Genomic DNA, 12,099 nt, shown 5'->3' on the forward strand with positions numbered 1-12,099 from the left:
AAGGAAGACACAGCTGCTGCTGGCGGCCTCTCCAGCACCGGCTGCTGCAGCGATGTCGCTGCTCTGGTGTTGTTGTGTGCGCCTCCCTGCTGCTGCTGCCAAGGGGACGCCACATTCTGCTTCTCTTCCCCATTCCTTTTCCCATTGTCTACTACCCCATCCTCCCTCCTCTGCCCACTGTCCGCTACCCCATCCCACCCCCTTCTCTTCCTCCTGCCCTATCCCACTGTCTTTTCTCCCCATCTTTCTTCCCTCAGCACCTCCCCCCACCTGGGTACCGGAAACAGGCAGGCACTAGGACACAGGAGGCAGCGTCCAGCTGCTGAGGCAGTGGCCTGGAGCACAGAGAAAAAGCTGCTCTGTCACATTTCTCTGAAATGTGCTGGGGGTGGAGGGGAGGCACAACGTGGGAAGGACAGAGCCCCCTTTCCTGGCAGGCCGAGCAGAGCAAGCCCTGCAGGGCAGTTCACTGCTTGCAGAAATGGGGTAGGGGGAAGTGGCACATGACCCTGCATGACCTCCCCCCACCCTCCGCTCTGTTTGGTGGGCAATGACCTCCCCTACATTCCTCCAAACTATGCCCAGGGGCTAGCCCTGGAGGTATTCAGAACAGCATGGGCCAGTTCAGCACAGAAACCTCTTACAAGGACAAAACCTTTGCATTCAGAGTGCATGCGATCAAAGGATCGGAGACAAACAACCTTCTCAGCCTCATCATGACAGTCATGATGGGCCTAGTGAGAAAGATAGAAGAACTTGACAGAGGATTTGATGATATTGGACTTTTGAGAAGAGATGCAGTACAAATCAACTTGAGACAATGCTGTACCATACCGTGTTCAAAGACCTCTACCTGAGGCACCTTGGAAGAAACTGGCTGCAGATTTATGCAGATTCCAGGGATATCATTACCTTGTTGTCATGGACTATTTTTCTAGGTATGTAGAAATAATGTACTTGAAAGACCTAACATGTCACAGTGCTATCGAGAAACTTAAATACCCTTTTGTTCACTTTGGTATTCCAGAACAACTAGTGCTGGACAATAGACCACAATTCACTTCAGCAGAATTCAAATGATTCCAAATGAAATATGATTTTGATCATATTACTAACAGCCCACATTATCCACAAGTCAATGGAGAGGCTGAGAGTGCTGTACAGGCAGCCAAGAACTTCCTGCAGCAGATCAACACCAAGAGCGGCTAATGGGTATAGTTCAGCACAACTCCTGATGGGAAGACAGCTTAGAATGACTCATCCAACTTTTCAAAAGAACCTGTCTCCAAAGTAACCAAATCAGATAAAAAGACTAAAAGAGCTTACAAATACTTTTACAACAGTTATCACTCAGTTAGAGACCTGCTAGGTCTAGAACCAGTGACTGGGTTCATGTCAAATTGGATAGAGAAAGAGGATTGACAACTCCTGCTGTCATGAAGAAAAATAATGTGATACCCAGATCATATGTGATTGAGAACAACAGTGGAGAGTTCAACAGAAATCATTGACATCTACACTCTGCTCCCTGGAAACTACAATCAGCAGAGCAAACTCTACAGAGGGCAGATGCAGAACAGTAAAATGATGACTCGAGTATTCCAAGCCAACCACAGCCAGTCATTGCACCTAATGGACAGCTAAATGACCAAGTTGTTACACGTTCGGGTTGTGTAATTGGAAAACTAGTATGATACAGAACTGCTTAGCAGAGTGATATGTACGGAGTTTCAAAGACTGTGTGATAGTGTAAACATTGTAAATGGTAGGAATATAGAAATTAAAGGCGGGATGTAATGGAATGCAAAATTATAGCAAAATGCTCAACCACTAGGTGTCACTGTGCATAAAATACCGTATGTAAATGAACTTCAGCCATACCTGGCAGATCATTAAAGGATCTTATGATTAAGGGTAAGATTATGTCGTGGAGCTCATGGAAGTCACTGATCCCATGACTTTCAGAGATCTCCGTGACATTTTCTAGCCCTGGGGTGGCAGGCTGGAGATGTCAGCTAATGGGCGGAACCCTGGAGCTCCTTGGTGGGTGCTGGACCCTACCTTCCTCAGTGGGGCTCAGGCTCTAATTGCCTTGACCTCCCCTCTGCCCCCCACTTGGGCTTCAGTCCTCCCCCTGTCAACCCCATTTTGTGTCAGTTATTTTTAGTAAAGGTCAGGGACAGGTCACAGGCTTCCGTGAATTTTTGTTTATTGTCCGTGACCTGTCCGTGACTTTTTTTTACTAAAAATAACTGTCAACATCTTAACCTTATTTATGATAAACCCATCTGGTGTGCATAAGTAAGCTCTGGGACCAGTCCATATCTGGTCCAGAAGAACAGGACGGATACATTTATGCTTGATAATTTATGCTTACTAGCTTTCAGTTGCTAGTTAACAACTTTGGTTAGGGAGCTTTTTCCAGACAGCTGATTTCCTTGGGGGAATGCCTCTTCCTCTTGTTTGTTTCTTGTTGCTGTTAGGTAGATATGTCCATGTCTAATACATTATTGCTTCATCAAAGGAAACAAGTCAGGGCCCTGCTGAAATCTAAAGCCAGCTTTTGTGGAAAGGAGAAATGATTGTGTTTGGCTTTAGATGATATGATAAATTATAGTATAATAGTACTGAGCCTTAGGTACAGAACTTTCCTCTCAGTAAATTCAATGAGCAAATTCATTTCTCTCCACCTTTCCCCAATTAGAGAAGTTCTTATGTGCTTTAGTTTAATAAAATAATTATTGCTGGCCATTTCCCCGCTACCCATTTTCCTATGCTAACCCATTGTAAATATGAAGCTCTTTTCTTTGTGTAACACTTCTTCATGGGAGCACCTGGAGCCCCAGGCGAGCTCTCCAGCTGATTTCACCCCTCTCCGCACCCGCCGCCCTCACTGTTCTGACTTGGCTGTTTTGTTTAATAGCAGGATTCTTCTGATCATTTATAGCCCCTGTGGAGTTCACTCTCCTGGATTGAATTTGCTTGAATATTTCCTAGACATATTCTCTAAATAATTTGTTCTTATTTTAGCCAGTGCATGTAATTAAATCCTGGAAGGCTTTCAGGAACGTTAATTGCTTTTCTTGAGGGAATTGAATTCAGGCTTTTGCACCTGGCTCTATGGGATATTTGATTTAATAGACAAGTTTATCATAGGGGCATAGAGTTTAAGACCAGAAGGGACCAGATCAGTCTGACCTCCGGCATATCACAGGCCACCAACACCACTGAGCACTCACACACAAACCCAACAACCAAAATTAGACCAAACTATTACAGTCCTCAGGAAATTAAACTATTATGTGCCACAGGCAGAAAATAGGAGGAACTGAGGTGCACGGATGCCTAAAGTTCCTTCAATGACAGGGAAATGATCAGGTGGGACATAGCCAGATGGTCCTGTCAAATAACCTGCATCCCATGCTGCAGAGAGGAAGTTGGGAAAAAATCCCAGGTCATTGCCAATCGGACATGGGGGGTGGAATTCCTTCCCAACCTTACATATGGCAGTCAGTTAGACCCTGAGCATGTGAGCAAGAATCAGACTGACAAAGTCCCACAAACAGTCCGGTGAAGCAGAGGGTTGCTGGGTGGTTTCAGTAACTACTACTTTACCTTGTGATCAGTAGATATTTCAACCTAATAGCTTTGCTCTTAAGGGCAATTTGAAAACTTACAGCCAAGATTTAAAAAAAAATTAAGGCCTAAAATTAAGCTTGTAAGCGCCACATTTAGGCACCTACAGGCATGGCCTGATTTTTAAAAATCCAGATTGAATTTCCAGTCACTGAAGGATGGATTCTGCTACCTTTACTCGTCTTGAGTAGCATCATGGGACTACGTGTGGAACAATGTGTTGGCTCAAAGTGTGTAAAGGTAGCAGAATCTGGTTCTGAATGAATTTACCATTGTCTGATCCGAACCAAATGAAAAGGTTGGGTTTTGAGGAGTTACTCCTGTTTGTTTCTCCCCAATCTCCTCAAGACTCCCATGATAGCTGCCCACTTGCCCTCTTGCTGTGGAAGGAAGGAAGGACACAGCTGTTTCTGAAACCTAACACCAAGCGCTTTAAGGGCTTGGGGCTTATTTTGGAGAAGGCCCCAGATTTCCAGATGTTTATCTGAATTTCTTGGGGGTTGAAGATCTCACAAGAATTCATTTATTTTATGTTTTTATTTGTTGCAAGATTTGTGATATTTTCTCTTTCAGGTTTGGCCAGAAATACTACAAACACAGACTTTCTCATGGTGCTATATTTAAGTTGTTCCACTTCCGTTTGTAGAACTAGGCAGTACAGAGGAATATGCAGAAATGCTAAGTAACATTCATACTATTTGGAACCAGAAACAGGAATGCCAAAAATATGGGGTAGGAGGTCATTATAGCTTGACCAGAAACAGGAATGCCCTGAAGAAAAGCCATGAGAGTCTGTTTCTGGTGAGCTTTCCAGTTCAGTCTGACAGAGTCCAAGAGGTCTAGATAAAGAGAAGATTTGACTGCCTCTGAATCACTTGAACTTCGCTCCTCAGTACTTTGTATTATGCCCTTCAAGTGTTCTTAATTTTACTGAAACACATTGCTTTGGGAAGGGGAGTCTGATTATACCAAAGTCCCCCACTATAACAGCTTTCTCCTCTGTTTTTCACAGACTGTTTTTGAGAGGAATTGTCAATCAGATGATTGTGCTGCTGATTTGAAACTTCAGGGTAGATTATTGCTGTCTAGGTGAGTGAATTAAACTTTTTTCATGTTCTTGTACATACTAGTATGTATTTGGTTTTAATTAAGGGCACAGAGAAAACCCAAAGCAGAGATCCACACCTTGTATATGCAACTTCTTGCATGACATACTGATTATTAATTATATTATGATAGTACCTAGAGAGACTGAGATCAAGCCCCTGTTGTGCTAAGTATTGTGCATGCACAAGACACTCACTGCTCGAGAGAGCTTACAATCTGAACAGACAAAGGAGGGGAGGGGAATTAGAAGCACAGAAATATGAAGTGACTTGTTCTAAGTCCCACAGCAGGTCAGTGTCAAAGCATTGGTTTTCTGTCCAATGCCATCTCCACTAGATCATGCCGCCTCTCAAAGAAGGTGATGACAAAGTAAAGCTGCATGAAGCTTCTCCATTTTCCTTAATAAAAATATATGAAAAAAATCTCAAAATATTGCAAATGTCATAAAATCCTTTGTGGTATTAAATATTATCCTACTCCCCTTTAATTTCATAAGTCCGCAGTCTCTGCAGAATTATTTGTCTTCATTTGTAAGTTTCACAATCATTTTTGTCAATATTTAGATAGTTTTTCATTTTAGCTTCACTTTTCATCTCACATGGTAAAACTTGCCAAGTGGCACTGATGTGAGGTTTTTGTTTTGTCTCATTTGGCTTATGATCCAAGAAAGAGGCATATTGTATTGCTTGGTCAGGATGTGCTAATTTCATTTCTGGATTTTTTTCAGGTTAAAGGTGAACCTTATGTATCACTTCTGTTTCCCTTTTCCTAGCATGTTTAGCACGCTTTTAGGGAGTGAAATGCTGATCTGAAATATTTAACCATGATTCAGGTGTTTTGCTGTTTGATGCACATGCTGTCTGTGAAATCTGTAGCTTTCAGGCCAGGAAAGAATAAGTCAAAACCAGTAAAGTCAGCAGATATAAATGCATTTTGCACAACTCACAGTGTTTTATAGTTGTAACTAGATATGGGTCTGAACCAAAACCCTAAAAGCAAACTTTGAGAGCCTGTGACCAGCTCCAGCTCCCATTGAAATAAACAGGAGTCTTTCCATTGACTAACTGGGAGTTGGATTGGGATCTCAAGCTATGGATTCCAAGCTTGCAATTTGCTTTTCACCCCCCATCCTCCACACCCGCTCTTGTTACCTTATACAGAATGTTAGAGGTGTACAGAATGCACACTGGAGCAAAACTGGAGAACTGTTTTATTTTTTCCTATTCTTCAGACTAGAGATAATCCAGAAAACTAGGGGACAAATCCTGAAGACACTTACTTGCTATGAGTTAATCCTCTGAAGTCATGGCAGTAAGCAATATAGTTAGTAGTGTTTGGGGGGTTGCTAGCTCCTTCAGTGTTTAGATTTAAGCCTGATTTTTTTTATTTTCAAAATAAACTATTGATTTCACCTAAACAAAATAAAAATCATGACTGTAGAATGGGTGTAGGGTATTCTAATACAATACAACACAACATTGATACAGCAAGTGCTGATCAAACCTTTCAGTTCTTCATTTTAGTCCATCTCTGAGTTACTATTTGAAATATACAGGATGTCTTCAATAGATAACATACTCTGTTGATTTGCTGTTGTTTTTAATCTCCGGGACTGTCCGTTTCTGTTTTTAGAAAACACCTATAACATTCTTCAGTCTAAAGAAATTAGAATGTATATTATTATTGCCTGTTTAAAATAAAAAGGCTACTCTGGATTCTGGTTTTATATAGGCTGGGAAAGGTGCCTGTCCTGTATAGTACAACTAATTTCTCATACATGCAATGCCATATGCTGAAAGATTGTATATAAGCATTTTTTTTGTAATTCTTCCTGTCTATGTAACAGAAGTTGTTACAAACCTTCAGTCATTTCCAATGCTTATACACCAGAATGAACTGAAGTATTTACAGGATCATTGCATTTTTGTACTAGACAAATACATTGGACATGATTCTGTTCTCATGTACACTGGAAAAATTACTCCACTGATGCTTGTACAGTTCCATCAATGTAAAAATTGATATAAGTGGAAGTCCATTCGTTTCTCATTGTAAATATTTCTGGTTTATATGCTTTTCAGTTACCTCAGCACTTCAGAGTCATAAGGTATACACAGTGCTATATGCTTTACAGTACATAGTTTTGTATCACATCATATAATGCAAATTTTCTAAGCAGAACATCTAACTCTCAAAGATTAGGTTACCATCAGGAGAATTAATTGCAGTGATCACCATTATAACATTAGGTACCACACTGCAACTCTGTTCTGGGGTTACACAAGGAATGAATTTGACCCAGTGAGAACTACATAGTGTAAATGTCATCCACTATGTACCCCTGGATGGCATCCACTATGTACCCCTGGATGGCATCCACTTAACAAGTATATTGAACTAGGTAACAAGAAACAAAAATAATAGCTTGTTGGCAAGAGCTAGCAGGTCTGCTCTGAATTTCTTTGTAGCTTTTTATTGACTATGATTCTTTGGGTACAGATTATCTTCCCTTGTTCAATATTTAGGCTTAGCAGAATTCAACGGTCAACATTGCATGTCAAAATATACTAAGTAATTTACCTTAGGCAAGCTTAGTTTGATTTATCTGAATTTTGAATGGAAATATATTTTCATTGGTTTGTATGCATGTACAGTACAATTGATGTTTGCTGACATTTACTGAAAAAATCAAATACCACCAAGCTAGGGCTGTCATGCAATTAAAAAAAATTAATCACGATAACAGAATAATATTTATTTCAATATTTGTGGATGTTTTCTACATTTTCAAATATATTGATTTCGATTACAACACAGAATGCAAAGTTTACAGTGCTCACTTTATATTTATTTTTGATTACAAGTATTTACACTGTAAAAAAACAAAAGAAATAGTATTTTTCAGTTCACCTAATACAAGTACTGTAGCGCAATCTCTTTATCATGAAAGTTGAACTTACAAATGAAGAATTATGTACAAAAATAAATGCATGCAAAAATAAAACAATGTAAAATTTTAGAGCCTGCAAGTCCACTCAGTCCTTCTTGTTCAGCCAATCGTTCAGACAAATAAGTTTGTTTACATTTGCAGGAGATAATGCTGCCTGCTTCTTGTTTACAGTCACCTGAAAGTTAGAACAGGCATTCATATGGCACTGGTATAGCCAGCGTTGCAAGATATTTATGTGCCAGATGCACTAAAGATTCATATGTTCCTTTGTGCTTCAACCGCTATTCCAGGGCAGATGCGTCCATGCTGATGATGGGTTGTGCTCAATAACAATCCAAAGCAGTGCGGACCGACGCATGTTCACTTTCATTATCTGAGTCAGATGCCACCAGCAGAAGTTTGCTTTTCTTTTTTGATGGTTTGGGTTCTGTAGTTTCCACATTGGAGTGTTGCTTTTTTAAGACTTCTGTAAGCATGCTTCATACCTCATCCCTCTCAGATTTTGGAAGGCACTTCAGATTATTAAACCTTGGGTCAAGTGCTGTAGCTATCTTTAGAAATCTCACATTGGTACCTTCTTTGCGTTTCATCAGATCTGCTCTGAAAGTGTTCCTAAAATCAACACCATGTGCTGGATCATCTTCCGAGACTGCTATAACATGAAATATATGGCAGAATGCAGGTAAAATAGAGCAGGGGACATACAATTCTCCCCCAAGGAGTTCAGTCACAAATTTAATTAATGCATAATTTTTTTTAACGAGCGTCATCAGCATGGAAGCATGTCCTCTGGAATGGTGGCCAAAGCATGAAGGGACATACAAATGTTTAGCATATCTGGCACGTAAATACAATGCTATACTGGCTACAACAGTGCCATGCAAATGCCTGTTCTCACTTTCTGGTGACATTGTAAATAAGAAGAGGGCAGCATTATCTCCTGCAAATGTAAACAAACTTGTTTGTCTTAGCGATTGGCTGAATAAGAAGTAGGACTGAATGGACTTGTAGTCATTAAAGTTTTACATTGTTTTGTTTTTGAGTGCAGTTATGTAACAACAAAATCTATATTTTTAGTGGGTCTTCACTAGACCCGCTAAATCGACATGGCTGCATTGATCGCAGAAGTCCCGATATACTGGTAAGTGTAGACGTAGCCTTAGGCTGGAAATGATGCTGGGTTTCTGGCATGTTTTACTTTTGACTGCTCTTTTGCATGCGGACCAGGTGTGAGGTACACCTGGAAACGATGCTACTGCATATATCAAAGCCCTCCACTGGGGATGGGACTCGGAGGTGCAAGGGGAGTGCTTGAAAATGATAAACTATGGAAAAACTCCAACCATTTCAAAAAGTTTTGGGTTTGATTTCATGTCTGGGCATGGGCAATATTCTTTATAGGGCCTGGTGGCACTCATATGTACTGGTTCACTAATGCCTGAAATAAACTAAAAGGTTATTATAGAACATCCTCAGAAACGTGTCTTGAGGGCCTGGTTAAAGTCCTGTACGTTGAGGCAGAGAAGAGACATTCAGTTGTACTACATAGAAAGGAGATGCTTTCTGAGGCTACGGATCATAGACAGATTCAGCCCCCCAAGCAGCTTTCTAGCTCCAAGAGTAATTTAACACAGCCTGTGCAGTTAGTGTCACTTCAGAGGGTCTTTATAAGTTCTGGTCTGGATCAATCAGTCATGGAAGGGGCTGCCTGCACTCCAGGAAGGGGCTTCCTGCACTCCCTCAAAATTGCGATTTCCAGCCTCATTGGTGGTTGGCCTTGTGCTCTACTTCCTTTGACCGCAGCTCTATAAAGCTTCTGTAAAAGCATACCTTCTTCTGCATGTTTGATATGACTCCACCTCTGCCGTTGTCGTCTTCTCGATTGGTACAGGACTGCAATTTGCTGGGCTCGTCTAAGTATCTCCTCTCTACATACATGACCCCATCTCAAATCTATTTTCCTTAAACTAAAGAAACAAAACCACGACCTTTTAACATCTTGGATGGGAACAGTCTCCACACCACCGTCTTAGAATTGCTGTATTAGTGAGACCTTGTGACTGACTGACTGGAGACTGCAAAATCTGGAAAAGGGTTGCATTTAAAAACGTATGGGCTGATACTATACATACAATATAAATACCTCGGCAATCCTAGTAGCACAACATGCAACCCTAAGGTGAACAGGAATAAAATATTTTGCAGTAGAATTTATTTTTATGGCTACAGCCTTTTGGATAGCAATAGGAAACTGGCCATGCATGCCAGCCAACCAGCACTAAAAATGTAATAATTTAAAAAGCAGATTACACACCCACTGTAATAGTTATGTTGAATCTAAACTCCAATAACTTTTATATGTGGACTAGTTCCAACAGAGAGAGAACATTTTTCCTGATATATTTTAAAAAATACATTATTTAGTATTGAAAATAGTCATCATAGATCATACACAGTATGAGAGGTTTCAAAGGAACACAATGAAATCTGTTTTCTCAGCAGAGAATGTATTTTCCATCAAGTTTAGGCAGTAAGTGGTGTGCTTTCATTGAGCCTCTGTGTACCTGCTCATTTAGAACTTGAAGTGCATCTCTGTCCCAATTATGTGCTGGGTGAAATTCTCCAGCCTGTATTATGCAGGTGGTCAAACAAGTTTATCACAATGGCCCTTTCTGGCCTTAAAATCTATGAATCTATGTCCCCCTGGCTCTATATGAGGAAAAGAGCACTCTGGCCCTTTAAGATAAAACTACAGTCGCCAGAGTAGCAGGATGATGAATGGGAACACACATCTTGTTTGACATACTTGAACTGGCTTCAGGTTCTGGTGTGATACCTGCCTATCTGGTCGTAGATTGATGCACTGAGTCATATGGAACTTAGGAATATGCCTGTCTCCTCGGGGCAAACCTAAAGCCATGTCTAGGAATCCCATTGAAAAAAGAGTGCATGAATCCATATGAAAATGCTGTCTAGCAGGCATTGGAGCTTTCATGCACCTGTCCCAGTATGTGAGCCATGATTGGCGTGTGTTGAAACAGCAAATCTTTCTGACCATGTAGGCTGGATTTAGTATCAAGAGTGCCTTCTCGCTCAGACTACTGTTTGGGAGCTAGCTTAGAGCTGCTGGCACTCAGGTGTTTTTTCAGCAAATGTAACGATACTTATTAGGCTCTATTTAGAATGTAATGGAAACTGATCTAAAATCATGGAGAATATTTGCTTTTGCTTGTGTATCAGAAAAGGCGTTTGGAAAAAAAATAGGCTTTCCCATGAAAAACGAACAAACAAAAGTTTGGAGGACGGTGGCAACCTTAGAGCAGAATAGACTGGTGCCTTCGTTAAGAGATGCAGCTAGAGAGGAAATCCTGCATGGCTGTGTAAATGTTAAGGGCAATCTGTGTACCATAGAAAACATAGTAACATTACTATTTATAAAACAAAATAGTGTTGCTGTGGCTTGTCATATGGCAGCTGCATTACCCACTGGTGGTGATTGAATTGACTCGTATGTATAGTTTAGAAATCAGTTTTGGAAAGACAGAGGACTGCAAGAATCCTTGGATAAAAAAAAGCTATATAAATAATTATTATTCATAAGAAAATTTCAAAGGCAGCTTGTGTCCCATATAATTCTGTAACATAAAGTTACACTTCATGTGTCATTAGAACTAGAATTGCTCACCAGCTAGAAAATTTCTAATTATATATCTGCCCTCAAGACCAAATTGTGTGGAGAATGAAACAAAGCTATTTTCATGTTGGCTTATACCCGATCTGCTGCTCTTGTTACAGATCCAAATTTACCTCCCTTCCACACAAACCTGTTGTTCTCACTCTTTAGTACTGTAAATTATTTACATTGGAAATACAGAATTGTGAAATGAAACGTGTAGAACACCGGAGATGTTTGGGGAATGATAGTCCTGGAATGTGAAGAATGTCAAGGTTTTGAATTTTTGTTTTTGTTCCTCACTGAATGAAAACAGAATCTTTCAAAAGTTTTTGCAAAATGCATTTTTGTTGAAAAGTCTGTTTTCAAATTGTAAAGGTCAGGTTTTGATTTGGGTGTCTCTTATCTCTGGAAAGGATCAGAGACTCCACCTGGGACCTCAGAAGCCTTTCTGTTGAAAACTTCATTGAATTTGAAACTTTTTGGCAAAATGTTTTGATTTCTATGAAATTTTATTTTCCAATGGAAAAAATTTCCAACCATCTGCATAGAAAATAAAAAAAAATCTATAGAATTTTTTTCTATGTCAATTTGAGCTGCTGGGATGTGGCCAGAAAAAGCCTAATTCTGTTTCCACTGAAGACAAAGGTAAGACTTCCATTGACTTCAGTGGGCGTTGGATCAACTCTCAAATTCGTATGCATTTCACTTGCACCAGTGAAAAGAGTAATTT

The 12,099-nt window shown here is 40.2% G+C and overlaps 1 protein-coding gene across 3 annotated transcripts in view; it reads left to right on the forward strand.

Moving 5' to 3' along the window:
- The window catches only part of ITGA9 (integrin subunit alpha 9), a 298,314-nt gene that overhangs the window by 162,929 nt on the left and 123,286 nt on the right, over positions 1 to 12,099 (forward strand). For all 3 annotated transcript variants that reach the window (XM_039526656.1, XM_039526655.1, XM_039526654.1), the window contains exon 17: positions 4,649 to 4,725. In XM_039526656.1, coding sequence (XP_039382590.1) covers positions 4,649 to 4,725 — 77 coding nt within the window. The remainder of the gene's footprint in view (positions 1 to 4,648; positions 4,726 to 12,099) is intronic.

Source organism: Mauremys reevesii, linkage group 2 (genome assembly GCF_016161935.1).
Source record: "Mauremys reevesii isolate NIE-2019 linkage group 2, ASM1616193v1, whole genome shotgun sequence".
Classification (NCBI taxonomy): domain Eukaryota; kingdom Metazoa; phylum Chordata; order Testudines; family Geoemydidae; genus Mauremys; species Mauremys reevesii.